We start from the raw sequence: 17,500 nt of genomic DNA, 5'->3' as shown, positions 1-17,500 counted from the left end.
GAGACGAGTCCATCCACGCAGCGGCAGGAAAACACCGTTTAAAGAAGATCTGCAGACTGACTGAAGATAATAACAATCCAACCATTTCACCCAAATCACACAAATCACGACAGGATGGATTTTATTTGCTGAACTGTTGAAACGTCTTAATTACTGAGATTTAATTAGAGCTCGCCAGAGTTTTGAAAAATTACATTTGAGAAGTTTAACAATAACATGTTTCCCAAAATCTTGACTTTGAACAATATTTGACTTTCAGCACAAGTGATGTGGTCTAATGAGTGAATGTGTTGCTAAAGACTTCCTACCACGCCCACTAATATAATAAACATCAATATAACTACTTCAGCAACTATTAAGCAGAAATAATGAGGATAGTGTTGGTCTAACTGCTAATATGCTAATATATATATTTATACATATGTTGTAGTTTTTATACGTTTTATGTGAATGATTTAATAACGTCATCATCATCATCATTTAAGTTTCAAACGTAAGCCTGTTATAACTTGGAAACATGAGTCTTGGGCTCATTTCTGAACCTCACATTAGTCTCTGTAGTTCGGTGCTGAACACACTGTTTGTGTCAGAGTCACTCATGTCTATAACCTGAAACTCAACCTAAAACTGCGCCATTATAAACAGAGTTCTGTTATTGTTCCAGCACTGCTAACAGGTCAGGACCTGAATATGAATCTCAAGGTCTGATCTAAAACTAATTTACACAAAGGATGTCCCGGAGCCCAGGGTAACATCATAATATGTGAGGCATTATCCCTCAAGGACACTTGGAGAGCATTCAACATTCAAATGATTAAATACATGACAATCATATAAATGGACTCACCTCCATATTTGACAACAGACTTCTGGTGGACCTGCAAATGAGCCCGAGGGCCAGGGAGGGCCAGGGAGGGCCCCCATCCCTGTGACAGGAGTCCAGTCACTCAGCTCTGGGCATGTTGTGTTGTTAATCTACAGGAGAATAAAATGTCATTTACATTTCAGTGAGTTTGATGTTGGAAACCCTTTTTAACTCCTCAAACAAGCATATGTCCTCACTTTTTATTAATTATCAATTAATAATTCATATAAAACTAAGGCTAAAGCTGAGTGGCTCACAACATGGACTCAGCAGACTCAGACACAAGCCCCGTTTAAAAACTCTGTCCACCAATCAGAGCTGACGTTAGCTAAACACACAGTCGGTCAGATGATGATCAGTGATGAAGTGGCAGAAACACAGTCGGCTGTTGACAGAGCCGAGGACCTCCAACATGGCCGCCATCACTTCTATAGGTGGGCGGAGACGGCTGGTCCAGGGTCAGCGGCGGTCAATATTCAATCTCCTCAGTGAGCCGGAAACAATGAGACCATCAGAGAGACAAAACAGAGACCTGTTCATCTGGAAGAAGACCAGAGAGCCACGGGGGGCGAGAGACACTGAGACAAACAGAGAGAGAGAGAGAGAGAGAGAGAGAGACAGAGACAGAGAGACAGAGACAAAGACAGAGAGAGCAAGAGAGAGACAGAGACAGAGAGACAGAGACAGAGAGACACTGAGACAAACAGAGACAGAGAGAGAGACAGAGACAGAGAGACAGAGACAGAGAGACACTGAGACAAACAGAGACAGAGAGAGAGAGAGAGAGCGAGAGAGAGACAGACAGCGGGTCAAGAGACACTGAGTGTCAGAACATATTTATATATTCTTTCCTCTCCCATTAATTAAGACCCCTCATATTTATCTGGTGACCCTTTGGAGGGGCCCGACCCCTAGGTTGGGAACCACTGGACTAAACTAGTTAACTGTATATAAAATAGTTAAACTGGCTAACTGTATATAAAGTAGTTCAAACTAGCTAACTGTACATAAAGCAGTTAAACTAGCTAACTGTACATAAAGCAGTTAAACTGGCTAACTGTATATAACGCAGTTAAACTAGCTAACTGTACATAAAGTAGTTAAACTAGCTAACTGTACATAAAGCAGTTAAACTGGCTAACTGTATATAACGCAGTTAAACTAGCTAACTGTATATAAAGTAGTTAAACTAGCTAACTGTACATAAAGCAGTTAACCTAGCTAACTGTACATAAAGCAGTTAACCTAGCTAAGTGTATATAAAGTAGTTAAACTAGCTAACTGTATATAACGCAGTTAAACTAGCTAACTGTATATAAAGTGGTTAAACTAGCTAACTGTACATAAAGCAGTTAACCTAGCTAACTGTACATAAAGTAGTTAAACTAGCTAACTGTATATAACGCAGTTAAACTAGCTAACTGTACATAAAGTAGTTAAACTAGCTAACTGTATATAAAGTAGTTAAACTAGCTAACTGTACATAACGCAGTTAAACTAGCTAACTGTATATAAAGTGGTTAAACTAGCTAACTGTACATAAAGCAGTTAACCTAGCTAACTGTACATAAAGTAGTTAAACTAGCTAACTGTATATAAAGTAGTTAAACTAGCTAACTGTATATAACGCAGTTAAACTAGCTAACTGTATATAAAGTGGTTAAACTAGCTAACTGTACATAAAGCAGTTAACCTAGCTAACTGTACATAAAGTAGTTAAACTAGCTAACTGTATATAAAGTAGTTAAACTAGCTAACTGTATATAACGCAGTTAAACTAGCTAACTGTATATAAAGTAGTTAAACTAGCTAACTGTACATAAAGCAGTTAACCTAGCTAACTGTACATAAAGTAGTTAAACTAGCTAACTGTACATAAAGTAGTTAAACTAGCTAACTGTACATAAAGTAGTTAACCTAGCTCCACCTCTAACATTGATGCATCAATATTAACAATCTAATAATGTCAGATAAATCAGATATCAGTCACAGGAGACACTCTACTGCAGAACATGTACTTTTACTACATGTAGAATACTTTTACTTCAGGACCTGAGTACTTCCTGACCTGCAGCTGCTGCATCGACTCCGTTGCTGCTGTTGAAACTGATTCCAGTGATGTCATCATTAGCAGCATTAGCTGCTACGCTACATGGTGATGGATAAAGAGCTCTGCCTTATCTGATACACACTCAGGTAACTTACCAGGTGTGTGTGTGTGTGAAGTTATCTCGATTTCTGTTTGTGACCTCAGTCGTGACCCCTCCCACCTGTGCCATCATCAGGTAACTCACCTGAACACCAGCAGGAGTCAAAGGTCAACCCACTACTTTCCCATGACCCCTGACCTCTGACCCCCCCTCCACCTCCAGCTACATTAATAGTCTGACCTTTTGCCCCCTGCGTGAGTCTAAATATGAGGAAATGACCACAGCGCCACCTGCAGCTGTTTCCTACCTGAGAATAAAAGTTCTTCTCACATTTCTTTTCACTTCTAAATATAATAAACACTGTTTATTACAGGTCACCATTATCTTTACATTCGGTCCTGATTACAGGGAAAACATTCAATGATTGGTTATTGATGGTTGATTATATTTATTGACTTTCATATTTATCCACAATGAAGAGAGACACAACGAGCTTCATTTCTTCATCAGACAGAGTTGGTTGTGTAACTTGGTATCCAGGTGTTACATGCAGCGTTCCCAAATGTTCAGGTATTTTAGTTGAAGTTTGGTGCGTTGACCAACAGGAATTCTCCTAAAGTCTGTGAGTTATATTTAGGAAACCCTCAAGAAATGATTGGGAATTTACAGACCCTCAAAATAAACATTACCACAAACACTTCACAGTTTCCCTTTTGGTCTCAGGTCGTTGCAGTACACAATATTATTATTCATCATAATGAAGCAATATGCAGAACGGAGCAGATGCATTCACCTGCAGCAGACATGTTGTCTTTCCTCCTCCTTCATCCTCTTCACATTCCTCCATTATCCTGTCTTTAAGAGGAGAGGAGGAGGTCAAGAGGAGTCAACAAGGAGGAGGAGGAGCAGGAGGAGGAGGAGAGGGAGGAAGTAAAGGAATGAAAGAAAGGCTGAAATAAAGGAAGGACTGAAGGTCACATGTTTATACACGTCACTGACAATCCAGAGTGAACATCTATTAATTAACATGTTCATCACCATTAACTATTAAGGTGGAACTAACTTCAGCTACTTAATCTATAATAATACATCATCATTTATCAGTCGATTTATATTTTGTATAAATAATCTGAATCTGGCTGTTAAATAAATGTAGTGGAGTAAAAGTATGAAGTATCTTAAAATGGAAATACCCAAGTAAAGTACGAGTTCTTCAAAACTCTACTTAAGTCGAGTACTTGAGTAAATACACTGACTGCTCCACTTGCAGCTCGATGGGTCTCCGCTCGCTACCCAGCATGCCTTGCTTCACCTTCAATATCATTTATGTGGATCAGTGGGAGCATCGATCGTCTGATTTCATCATCGTGTCTCCTGTTAGAAAGAACCAATCAGACGTCTCCACGGATCAATACAGCGTCCCATTTCATCAGGATTCTCTCTCAGTACAAACTCTTTTATTATTAAATACTAATTATCTTTCATAATATATACAAATACAGGTTTTATAGAATGTTTAATAACTTGACTACGTGTATAAAAACATAAAAACTGTGTTACAGTCTGTAAGAACATCGTGTATATTTTTGAAGTGACAGTATACATGTGGATATACGTGTGTGTGTGTGTGTGTGTGTGTGTGTGTGTGTGTGTGTGTGTTGTGCTGGTTTGGTTTCACTGTAATATCTCTGGTTTCTGCCAATACTGAAGATTTGTATGATTCAATAAATGTGATGAAGCACTTTGATTAGTTCTATCAAAACAGACTTCCTGACTAGTTATTTCATTTATTAATAATCTATCAATTGTTATAAATGGATAAATTGTATATAAAATGAGATAATCCTTTATTAATCCCTCATTGTTACAGCAGCATACAGGATAGTGCAATAACAAGAGCCAAGATATAATCAAATGAACAATTATAAAAAACAGATAAAGGACTGTCCATTTAGGTGTGTTTGTGACGTGTAATTGGCTGATGATGTCATTCTGAGGCCATAATTTATTGACATCATTTATGCACATGTTGCATCATTTCCTGTTTGTACAAAATGGTAAAATGTTTAGATTTCTTGTAAATTAATCAAAAATGATTTATTATAAAAATGAGTCTATTGTACACATTATATACATTATTATAGTATTAGTATTAGTACTAGTAGTAATATGGAGTTGGGACACTGAGCGTGGTGTTGTACTCAACACACACACACACACACACACACACACACACACACACACAGCGGCTCAGGTTAAATCCTGAAAACTCACTGAAGCTTTTAACATTTCACTTCTAATTCTACTGATTCACACACACACACACACACACACACACACACACACACACACACACACACACACACACACGGTGTAATTAAAATCAATTAAAAGCGTCCCTGAACCTCTCGACCTGAACGCAGCTTCTTTCTCTTTAACGTTAAATCTGTTTTAACTTAAAGATATTTTATTTGACTTCATTCAAACACCTCAGCTTCATTTCTAGTCAGTGAGTGTGATGATGGCTGTTATCTTGATCGAGACTTAATCATTAGGCTTTTCTGAAGTTGCAATGTTCTGGTGGAATAAAAACAACACAATTAAAATCTCATCTGAGCGTGTTTTTGGTGATGATGATGATGATGATGATATTTACTGGTTTATATACTCTGTGGTGAAGAAGCCTTCAGTATCTCACGAGACCGTTGTGAGTAAAACTCCAATAATTAAGCATTATTTAATTTGATCGATCAGTCAATCAACAGAAAATGAACCTGATGAACTGTTTTGATCAGCAATCAATAAGTTCATCAGATGTTTGCTTTTGAATCTTTATTAAATCTCTTTGTTGGACAAAACGACGTCTGTCTGATTGTTTCTGTTTCCTCACATCTTATAAATGAAACCATTAAGTGATAAATCAGAAGAATTATCGGCAAACGTATCAATAATGACAACAATTATTAGTTGCAGCCCCAATGATTTCTCACTAATATGGGATTTTTTATACGATTTAATATGATTTCAGCATCTTCATTTGTATTTAATTCATGACATCGTCAGAAACATTCTGTCCGATTCTAAACTGAGAAATCACTTCTAACACATTTCACTTTGTGTGATTCATTTATCTGTACTGAAGTTCTAATTATTAATTAATAATAATTCATTAGATATCTATGTTTGAATTATTCAGAAGACACTTTGTTCATTAAGTGACAACAGTCAAGCTAATAAACTCTCAATTAAAGTGCTGTTAGTATTTGACAAATAAAACATATAAATATAATATATAAAATATAAATAAGAGAAGAAAAACATCAGACATAACATAATAATAATAATAATCCTGTTTGATTCTATATTTCATGCAGAGCCCTGAAGAGTCGGGAGGTTTCCGTCACCTCTGTGTTTTATATGAGAATAGAAATCACTGAGAATCTAAAAGAAAGCAGCTTGAGCTCCATCTAGTGACGACCTGCAGCTCTGCGCGCCTTCAACCTTCAGAGCAGCGAGTCATGGAGTGAGTCTTTATCTGAAACGTGTTTTTAAGCTGCTGACACGTTGACGATGACGTCTTTCTAAATGTCTGGATGATATTTTCCTCTCTGTGATGACGTATAGTCCATTTCTGTTTAACATCATAGTATTTAAGACTTTATTTTAATACTTTAATACTGTTTCACAGGAACAACAGCGAGAAAGGACAATGTGGTTCAGTGGTTTGTTGCAGATGTTTGTGCCTGAAGGTACCAAGTATAAATTTCATGATTTTAAATCATAGCTGGGACATCTGTTGTCAATCTGTCTCCATGTTTCCTGTCCGTCTGTAAAAACCTGCAGACTGTCCAACGAACAAACGGTAAAACAATCGAAAACATCTTAAATAAAATCACGTTTGGTCACGTGATCAAACATAATCAATACAATCTGAATCATTTAAAACATCTTAACTGAATCTTTAAGTTATCACAAAGAAAGAGAGCGTGACGATCTGAGCCGTTAGTAGCTGAGACGTCTGTCTGCCAGACTAACCGACTGCCCGACCGACTGACAGGCCGACAAACCGACAGACTGACCGTCTGCCCGACCGACTGACAGGCCGACAGACCAACAGACTGACCGACTGACAGACCAACAGACTGACCGACTGACAGACCGACAGACTGACAGACCAACAGACCAACAGACTGACCGACTGCCCGACCGACTGACAGACCGACAGACTGACAGACCAACAGACTGACCGACTGCCCGACCGACAGACTGCCCGACCGACAGGCCGACAGACTAACCAACTGCCCGACCGACTGACAGACTGACCGACCGACTGACAGACCGACAGACCGACAGACCGACAGACTGACAGACCAACAGACTGACCAACTGCCCGACCGACTGACAGACCGACCGACTGACAGACCGACAGTTTGACCGACCAACAGACTGACCGACTGCCCGACCGACTGACAGACCGACAGACTAACCAACTGCCCGACCGACAGACTGACCGACCGACTGACAGACCGACAGACTGACCGACTGACAGACTGACCGACTGACCGACTGACAGGCCGACAGACCAACAGGCCGACAGACCGACAGGCCGACAGACAAACCAACTGCCCGACCAACTGACAGACCGACAGACCCACAGACAGACAGACAGACTTATCATAGTATAAAGACATCTTGATTTCATAAGTTAGAGGAAGAAGAGGAAGAAGAGGAAGAGGAGGAAGAAGAAGCTGCACAGCAGCAAGACCTTCACCACACACTTTAACAACACACACACACACACACACACACACACACACACACACACACACAGTGACCGGTGTGTTTTGTCCTCTAATAACCTGCAGACAGCAGCCAAGGGCAGCACCTGAACACCACACACACACACACACTATAAAAACATACACACTGCAGTTATGAGTTATTGATTTCTCCAAAAAGCAGCAGCTGTAACTGTGTGTGTGTGTGTGTGTGTGTGTGTGTGTGTGTGTTCAGTGTCCAGCTGCAGAAGCTTTAATCTATCTGAGGGCCGAGGCTAACGCTAACAGAAGCTACATGCTCTTTCTTTTCCCTCTGAGTTTAGTTGTGTGGCGCTTGGTTTTGTTCTGCTTGCAGCCCGTACGGGTGGTCACACTCTCTGCAGAAGGTTCTGATCTTCACCAGTAGTTTGCTCTGAGCAGGCGAGTTGGTTCTGAAAAACATGGCTGCGTAGTTTGTAATAATGCTTCTGTCTCTCTAATGAATATAATCATGCTGTTTGTGTGTTAATGAGCCAAACTGTTATGTAGTAACATAGAGATGCCACAAGATGGCGATAGCTACATGCGAGTACACTGTGAGTACAGAGTCCTGCAGGGACGACGTATTTAGAAGGCAAACCTAGAAGTTAGCATCGCCCTGGTTCCCTCGACTAAAAGCCAGTGGGATTTTGGATTAATGCAGAAAATAAAGTCTGTGGCAAACAAAAGTTTATGATATTGACACGTTTTGTTCAGCAAGATTGTTATGATTTTTGAAGCGTAAATGGAATCAGCAGAAGTACAAAGCTAACGTTAGGCTGTAAAGGAGCTACAGCACAGTCACATGATTATTATCACTGTCGCTTAATCTGCAGCGTTTTATGGATTCATTGATTTATTGGCCGTCAAAGTTTCTCAGAGGTCGACGAGACGATTCAGTTTTGTTTGATTATAAGTTAAAGATGAATCAATTATCAAAATAGTTGCAGACTAATGATTTGTTGATTGACTGATTGATTAATAGCCAAGTAAGTAAAATGTAGTATAAAGTACCTGTAAACTGTACTTCAGTTTTATTTCCATAACTACATTAAATAAATACAACAACACTAAAAGCTCCACAATGCTGCACTGCTTTATTTAACATCTACGAAAACAGACAGTAGAAAATGATTTCGCTTGTCAGAGAGTCAGACACAATAAAGGCCAGATTCATAATGAAGCAGGTAAACAGCTCCACCTGCTGGACAGTCTCAGTCATCACAACATCGGACGACAGCAACATGGAGATGGCAGCATTCGTTCAACACACACATCATGTGACACCAAGAGAATCTCTGATTGGTCGCCCTGAAGACTGAAGGGGGGAGAGAAGAGGGTAAAAATGGAAATAAATATGGGTGTGTAGTTCTGAGCAGAGCTGGTGTCAGTTGTATAAATGAAGAGTCGCCTTCAGACTGACTTCAGACCAGCGAACACACAGTTTATTAGCAGCAGGTGAAATGATGTCAAACATGTTTGTTCAGGTTGTTTGCAGATTTCTTTTTGCATCTCAACAGTGTTCTGGAAAATGTCAAAGGCACGTTGATGAAAATGATTTATGACTGAATGAATCAAATCATTTGTGTCACATCAGTTAGTTTCATGTAGAATATAGAATATAGCAGAATATAAACTGTAGTTCCACACACACACACACACACACACCAGTATATCCCACTGATGACGAGTGAGACACCGGAGCTGGAAGACTTCGTGTTACAGTGAGTCACGTGTTGTGGATAGAAACTGTCTCTGAAAACACCAACAGACGAGACGACCTGAAGAAGTCTGTCACACGTTCCTTTTTCAAAAAGTTAAAACAAACTATCAAATCCATTTGAACACAACACATATAGAGCAAATATTCATTTGGTTCCCACATTTCAATGCTTCAGTCAGTCTGCTCTGTATAAACAAGCTGCAGTGACCCAGGAATTAGCCACCACCCTGCAAACATGTTCTAATAGCTGATTTAAAGTAATTATATGTAAAAAAAAAAATTTAATTTAAGTAATTTTTGATTGTTTTCTGACTGTTTGGAAACATTTGAATAATATTAAAGAAAGAATTATGACCATATTTTAAAATAAAAGACAAACATGTTGTTCCACCTCCGGAGATTCACATTTATCCATCTCTCCTCTTTTTTTTACCATCAGTTCTTCTTCGTCCATGGAGGCTCAACTTCACCCCCCCCCCCCTCTTCCTCACCACTCCTTCTTCTTCTCGTCCATGGAGACCCCCCCGGGCCCCAGGGCCACCACCAGCAGCAGGCCTCCGATCACCGACGTGGTCTGGAAGAAGTCGTACTTGAGGAAGTCGTGCATGGGTTTGTATGACGGGATGTTCCAGAAGGCGTTGAAGGTGAAGTTGATGCAGAGCAGCCAGGCCACCAGAGTCAGAGCCGCCAGCTTCGTCTTAAAGCCCACCGCCACCAGCACGATGAGGGCCGTCCCCACCAGGTTCTGCAGGATCTGAACACAAGGTCAGCGCGTCACAATGAGAACTCACTAGAGTCCAGCTCACCATCTGATCTGAGTGAAAGAAAGTCTTCCCTTTGGTGTGTTAAAGGATGCTCTGGATTTTCAAACTCTAGTGCTGAACAACGACGCCTCTTCACATGAACACTGTGCTGCCTCTCAGAGATGTCTGAGCGTCCTTGAACTCATCAACAAGATAAGCTGTTTGTGGTTGTCGTGGCGCTCAGTTCTTTCTGCTCAGCCTCAGCTGTACTTTCACATCAACTGTAACATAGCATGCTAACATGCTAACTTTAACGCATTTACATGTTGCAAACGTGTAAGCATGCTAACCGTACACACGTGAACACACACAGACAGTTCAGCCAACAGGCGCTAGTGTCGTCACTGTCACTCTTTATAGGAAACCAATCATCTTAGATGGGGCGGGACTCGTCACCGTGGTAACCAAGAAAATGGAGAAGAAGGTTCTTGTGTCTGAGCTTTATGACGACAGAAAAATCATCAGAGACGGAGTGGGGGCTCCATCTGACAGACAGACAGAGAGACAGACAGACAGAAAGAGACAAGCAGACAGAGAGACAGAAAGAGACAGAGAGACAGAGAGACAGACAGAGAGACAGACAGAGAGACAGACAGAGAGACAGACAGACAGAAAGAGACAGAGAGACAGAGACAGAGAGACAGACAGAGAGACAGACAGACAGAAAGAGACAGAGAGACAGACAGAGAGACAGAGAGACAGAAAGAGACAGACAGACAGGAAGAGACAAGCAGACAGAGAGACAGACAGAGAGACAGACAGACAGAAAGAGACAGACAGACAGGAAGAGACAAGCAGACAGAGAGACAGACAGAGAGACAGAGACAGAGAGACAGACAGAGAGACAGACAGACAGAAAGAGACAGAGAGTGTGAGACTCACACTGAACAGGCTGAGGTCAAAGTGCAGCAGCGTCATGAACATGAGGACGAGGAGGACTCGACCTCCGAGCTGCAGGAGGTGCTTCGGAGAACTCTGATGACCGAGAGAAGGAACTCCTGCAAACACACTGCGAGCCTCCCCCCTGCACTCTGCCAGGAGGAGGAGGAGACCCCCCCCCAACGCCAGGTTCCTAGTGGGAGGAAGGGGTACAAAACTGCAATTTAAAAATGTGAAATTTAAAATGCAGAATCACAAAGTTCAGTCCCATCCATCTCGGAGTCAGTGAACGTCTCACTGTACAGTTCCTACAGTCGGCCCTGATGACAGGTCAAAGGTCACAGACTCACCTCATGAGGAACTTGGGGTCCCACAGGATGCTGTAGGCCACCGTCTGCAGGGCAGGAGGGAGGACACATCAACACCGACGCTGTTCCATACTACATGTAGTACATGCAGTACATGCAGTACATGCAGTATTCTGATACGGAATAAATGAACCTACAGCAAACAGGTGTGTGTGTGTGTGTGTGTGTGTGTGTGTGTGTGTGTGTGTGTGTGTGTGTGTGTGTACCTGCAGCGCGATGATCCCAAACAGAGAGAAGCAGGCGTACTGAACCAAGTTTCTACTGAGGATCAACACACAGCCACCTGCAGACAGACAGACAGACAGACAGACAGACAGACAGACAGACAGGCAGACAGTCAGTCAGTCAGTCAGTCAGTCAGTCAGTCAGACAGACAGACAGAGAGACAGACAGTCAGACAGTCAGTCAGTTAGACAGACAGACAGACAGACAGACAGTTAGACAGACAGACAGACATACAGTCAGTCAGTCAGTTAGACAGACAGACAGACAGTTAGACAGACAGACAGACAGACAGACAGTCAGTCAGACAGACAGTCGGTCAGACAGACAGTCGGACAGACAGTCAGTTAGACAGTCAGTCAGTCAGTTAGACAGACAGACAGACAGACAGACAGTCAGTTAGACAGTCAGTCAGTCAGTTAGACAGACAGACAGACAGACAGACAGTCAGTCAGTCAGTCAGTCAGTCAGTCAGTCAGGCAGGCAGACAGTCAGTCAGTCAGTCAGACAGACAGACAGACAGACAGACAGACAGACAGACAGACAGTCGGTCAGACAGACAGACAGGCAGACAGACAGACAGTCAGTCAGACGGACAGACGGACAGACAGACGGACAGACAGACGGACAGACAGGCGGACAGACAGACAGACAGACAGACAGACAGTCAGGCAGTCAGTCAGACAGACAGACAGACAGACAGACATACAGTCAGACAGACAGACATACAGTCAGTCAGTCAGTTAGACAGACAGACAGACAGTTAGACAGACAGACAGACAGTCAGTCAGTCAGTTAGACAGACAGACAGACAGTCAGTCGGTCGGTCGGTCGGTCGGACGGACGGACGGACGGACGGACGGACGGACAGTCAGTCAGTCAGTCAGTCAGTCAGTCAGTCAGGCAGGCAGGCAGGCAGGCAGGCAGACAGTCAGTCAGTCAGACAGACAGACAGACAGACGGACAGACAGACAGACAGTCGGTCAGACAGACAGACAGACAGGCAGACAGACAGACAGTCAGTCAGTCAGACAGACAGACGGACAGACAGGCGGACAGACAGACAGACAGTCAGACATACAGTCAGTCAGTCAGTTAGACAGACAGACAGACAGTTAGACAGACAGACAGACATACAGTCAGTCAGTCAGTTAGACAGACAGACAGACAGTTAGACAGACAGACAGACAGACAGACAGTCAGTCAGTTAGACAGTCAGTCAGTTAGACAGACAGACAGACAGACAGACAGACAGACAGACAGACAGGCAGTCAGGCTCGTCTCACTCATCAGATCTTCTGATCGTGTTCATTGATCTCTAATTGACTCCTGCTAGTCTCTGTTCACACTGCGGCCAACATTTAGTTTCCTGCTGTGAGGTGAACATCACAGCCTCAGCACAGCTGGAGGAAGTACTCAGATCACTTACTGTAGTATCAAGTATCAATACCACAGTGTACAAATACTCAAGTAAGTTACAAGTAAGAGTCCTGCATTCAAAATCTTACTGAAGTAAAAGTACAAAAGTATTAGCATTGAAATATACTTAGAGCACCAAAAGTAAAAGTACTCATCGTGCAGGATACTATATATTATATTATTGATTATGATTATTGATGCATTGACGTGTTCATCAGTTTAATGATGCAGCAGCTGAAGGTGGAGCTCAGTTGAATGACTTTATATATGTTATATTTATTACTTTACATTCTGCTTACTTCTTACTTTATATGATAATATGTCAGCATTAATTATTGATTGTGCATCCTGTATTATCATTCATCAGATAAATGCAGAGTGGGCTGATTAGTTTCATAAATGATCCGTTTGTCTTTGTGTGTGTGGGGCTTGTATTGCTATCTTTGTGAGGACAGACTGAAGGTAAACACTTGTTGTTGATGAGGAAAATCTGTCACTGAGGGTCCTCACAAGTACAGACAGACTAACGTGTGTGTGTGTGTTTCTATATTACCCAGCTGCCCCAGCAGGTTGAGCAGGACAAAGACGTTGGCGAGGAAGCGTCCACAGCTCCAGGTGGAGTCGATGTACTCGCTCTGCTCCCCCCACTGGAACCACATCCTGACCCCGTCCTCCAGGAAGGTGCTGACCAGGCAGAGCCGGGCCGCGTGGGGGAGGTAGTGTTTGGTGACCCGCAGGAACTACAGCAGAGGGGGGGGGGGGGGGGGGGGGGTTAATGATCAGGTCACCCTCCACCTCTTTTAAACCCCGCCCTCCCCGTTTCTACATCATCACTGCCAGGAGGAGCCAATCAGACGCCGGCCGGTCAGCTCAGTCGTCACCATGGAGACGCAGTAGACAGTTCCTCCCGTCTGTCTGACAGCACCATGTTCTGTATGTTGTGCATCATCAATATTATTATTATTATTATTACAGATAATAATAAAGACTCAACACAAATTTAAATAAAGTTCTGTGGATTTGAATAAAGCTCAGTGAACTGAAGCACCGACATCCATCAAACATGGAGGCAGAGAGGAGGACACGTCCTGACAGCCGGACTCAGGGACAGACTGAACCAGGACCAGTGAGCTGTGGTTCGGGTCCAGGAGTCCAAACACCAGCAGCTTCATTAACTCATTCACAGGGTTTGTGCAGCTTTTTCAGAGTAAATTCAAGCACCTTTCAAGCACTTTCAAGGTACGTAAACCAAAAAGGTCCAGACTCTCGAAGCCTTCATCATCACGTCTATATTGTTACTATAAATGTAACACAAGACTTCTTTTAGACTCACAGCAGCTGTTCATATTGATGTTTGCTGAAACGACCGCTTCATTTCAAATATTAAAACGATTGTGGCTCATATGATGAAACACCACGTTATGTTGAAGCATTTTTCAAGGACTATATTTGATTTCAAGCACGCTCCTAACAGCTAAAATTAAGCATTTTCCAAACTTTCAAGACTTTGTACGAAGTCAAAGCTGAACACGGAGGCCGGCAGGCGGCACCTCCGTCACCGTGGTGCTTCTACGTCCGCTCATGTTTAATCACACGCAAACAAAAACCAACGGGACTGAAACACGGACGTTTGATTGGATGGGAGGGTGAAGGGGCGTGGCCAGGTATGTTACTACATATCCAGTGGTGGAAAGTAACTAAGTACATTTACTCAAGGACTGTACTAAAGCACAAATTTGAGGTACTTGCACTTTAAGTATTTCCATGTTCTGTTACTTTCTACTTCTACGTCAGCTTCAGTCATTTTACAGATTAAAACATGAAGAGTTTATAAAAACTGAAGTTTGTTATTAAACAGTTTATTAAGCCATTAATGGATCAGTGGACTGACAGGAAGTGAACCGATGGTGTGAAACCATTTCCTGGTTCCAGCTGTTCAGATGCAGATGTGCTGCTTTCCCTCTGAATGCTGTTAATAACTGTAACGTCTTGTTAATAATGTGGAGCTTTGTGAAGGCGTCACTTTGGGCTCTGAGTCATTGTGACCAAACAATCGATCCATTAATGGAGGAAATAATCAGCTGATTCATCCACAGTGAACTAATAATCATTAGCTGATAGTTCAGAATGAGCTCCACCTCAACTCCAACAGCAACATCCTGCTTCACATTAATGAGGAGGAATAATCCTCTAATGACAGAATCTATAACAGGGGGACAGACACAGGAGGACAGGAGGACAGACACAGGGGGACAGACACAGGAGGACAGACACAGGAGGACAGTCACAGGGGGACAGGAGGACAGACACAGGAGGACAGTCACAGGGGGACAGACACAGGAGGACAGGGGGACAGACACAGGAGGACAGACACAGGAGGACAGACACAGGGGGACAGACACAGGAGACAGACACAGGACAGACACAGGACAGACACAGGGGGACAGGAGGACAGACACAGGAGCACAGACACAGGAGGACAGTCACAGGGGGACAGTCACAGGAGGACAGTCACAGGGGGACAGTCACAGGAGGACAGTCACAGGGGACATCTGACTGCTGGAAGACTTTAAGGACAGTTTACTGATGATACTCACAGACTTTCACTTGTAACAGAGTATTTGTACAGTGTGGTATTAGTACTTTTACAGTACTAATACTGTAATACTGTAATAAGGATCTGAGTACTTCCTCCACCTCTGTAGGTACTGACTGTCAATATTAGCCATTTAAATTCAACATTACCACAGAGTGTGCTTTACTCTGCTCTTCCTCTTCACTGGACGTCATCAGACTTCATCGTCTCTGGTGAAAGAACGCTTTGTGAGCAGATGACAGAATCATGTCCGGTCAACACGTCAAGACACTGAGCTCTAATGGCAACAGGACAGTAGCTGGAGGCTAACAGCAGCATCCTCATCATCATCATCATCATCATCAGTCAGACTGTGTATGTGGCAGCCAGTCAGCATCAACATCCTCATCTCACTGCTTCCTGTATGAAGCTGCTCAACTAAAACCAGGAAGAATCCGACCGCAGTTCGTTTCCGCTGGAATAAAAGTGACTAAAACGAAAAGTCCTTCAGAGCACAGACCTTCAGAGCACAGACCTCCTTCAGAGCACAGACCTCCTTCAGAGCACAGACCTTCAGAGCACAGACCTTCAGATCACAGACCTCCTTCAGAGCACAGACAACAAGTGACTCTAACGAGTGCGGGTGCGTCTCACCTCCTCTGAGGCTGGCGTTAGCCGACCTGTTGCAGTGAACGGGGATTTAAATTCAGAAATTCACTTTTAATTACTAAGACTTCCTTCTTTCGGCAGAAACTCACAGCGGGTCACAAATAACTGACTGAGGTCCATGATTATGACCCCTTCCTTCATTCGACATGACTTTCAATATTTACAAATCTAGAACGGACTTTACTTTTGTTCCCAAACTATTTTTCTATAATACAGATGTTGTAGAAACGAGAATTAAACAGAAAGAAGAAGAAAACAACTCTAAATCTGCTTTAAACGCAGCGATGAAGAAGTATCACTTTCCTTTTTCTATCACTATCGAACGTGCAGACAACGTCACACCAGACTCTGTTGAAAAATCTGTGACTTGAAGGTTTCGTTGCTTATCCGCTGACATTCTTAGCTGATGGAAGACAACCAAATGCCTTGAGCACATCTTTAAGAGCCAGTCTTCACTTCGGTATAACTTGAATAAAAAACTGTTTCTGGTGTGTACTTGCACAAGAGACTTTCATGTCACACCCACAATCTGCCTCCACCAAAGTACCACAGTCTCCAGCTGTGTGCAGCCCCACACGCGCAAAGACTAAAAGCTAGAAGTTCACACAAGTTTGTCTTCACTAGAACAAAGTGCGGTTTGGGTAAATAATCTGTATGCCGAATATACCGGCTGATATATCGAGTACAAAGCGCCATAAAACGATCGGATTTATTTACGGAATTCGGAAGCAGCGGAAGATATCCGGACAACCGCTCTCTGACCGAGTCCCAGCCCAGTCTGTGGCCGGCTCAGGTTGTGCGTTTCCCGCAGAGAGGAGCTCACCTGGTCCGCTACATCCTCCGCCTGCCTCATCAGGTCTCCGTGTCCCATCTCTCCCTCCGCTGTTAAGGCACTTCAGTACGGAGAAACGGCTCCTAGCTCAGGTTAAAGTCCGGTGAGAAGAGTCCCGGTGCGGCCCGCTGTTCACTGGAGATGATGCTCCGCTGCTGCCTGCTCTGACCCACAATCCTCTGCGCTGAGCAACAACAGC

At 42.9% G+C, this 17,500-nt stretch overlaps 1 protein-coding gene across 2 annotated transcripts; it reads right to left on the bottom strand.

Annotated features, from left to right (window-relative positions):
- Positions 1–8,889: 8,889 nt before the first annotated feature.
- surf4l (surfeit 4, like) lies at positions 8,890–17,449 on the bottom strand. Of its 2 annotated transcripts, XM_070904196.1 has the most exons (7): positions 17,293–17,449; positions 13,779–13,965; positions 11,791–11,867; positions 11,567–11,610; positions 11,220–11,409; positions 10,026–10,288; positions 8,890–9,566 (listed from the first exon to the last, which is right to left on the bottom strand). In XM_070904196.1, coding segments are annotated over exons 1-7 (810 nt in total). In that variant the 5' UTR covers positions 17,341–17,449; the 3' UTR covers positions 8,890–9,565. The 2 variants fall into 2 exon arrangements, with proteins under 2 accessions (XP_070760297.1, XP_070760296.1); XM_070904195.1 differs by lacking the exon at positions 8,890–9,566 and having other exon boundaries at positions 10,022–10,288.
- Between the last annotated feature and the right edge of the window lie 51 nt (positions 17,450–17,500).

This window comes from Enoplosus armatus, chromosome 4, assembly GCF_043641665.1.
Source record: "Enoplosus armatus isolate fEnoArm2 chromosome 4, fEnoArm2.hap1, whole genome shotgun sequence".
NCBI classification, from domain to species: domain Eukaryota; kingdom Metazoa; phylum Chordata; class Actinopteri; order Centrarchiformes; family Enoplosidae; genus Enoplosus; species Enoplosus armatus.
This window is presented reverse-complemented; position numbering and strand designations above follow the sequence as displayed.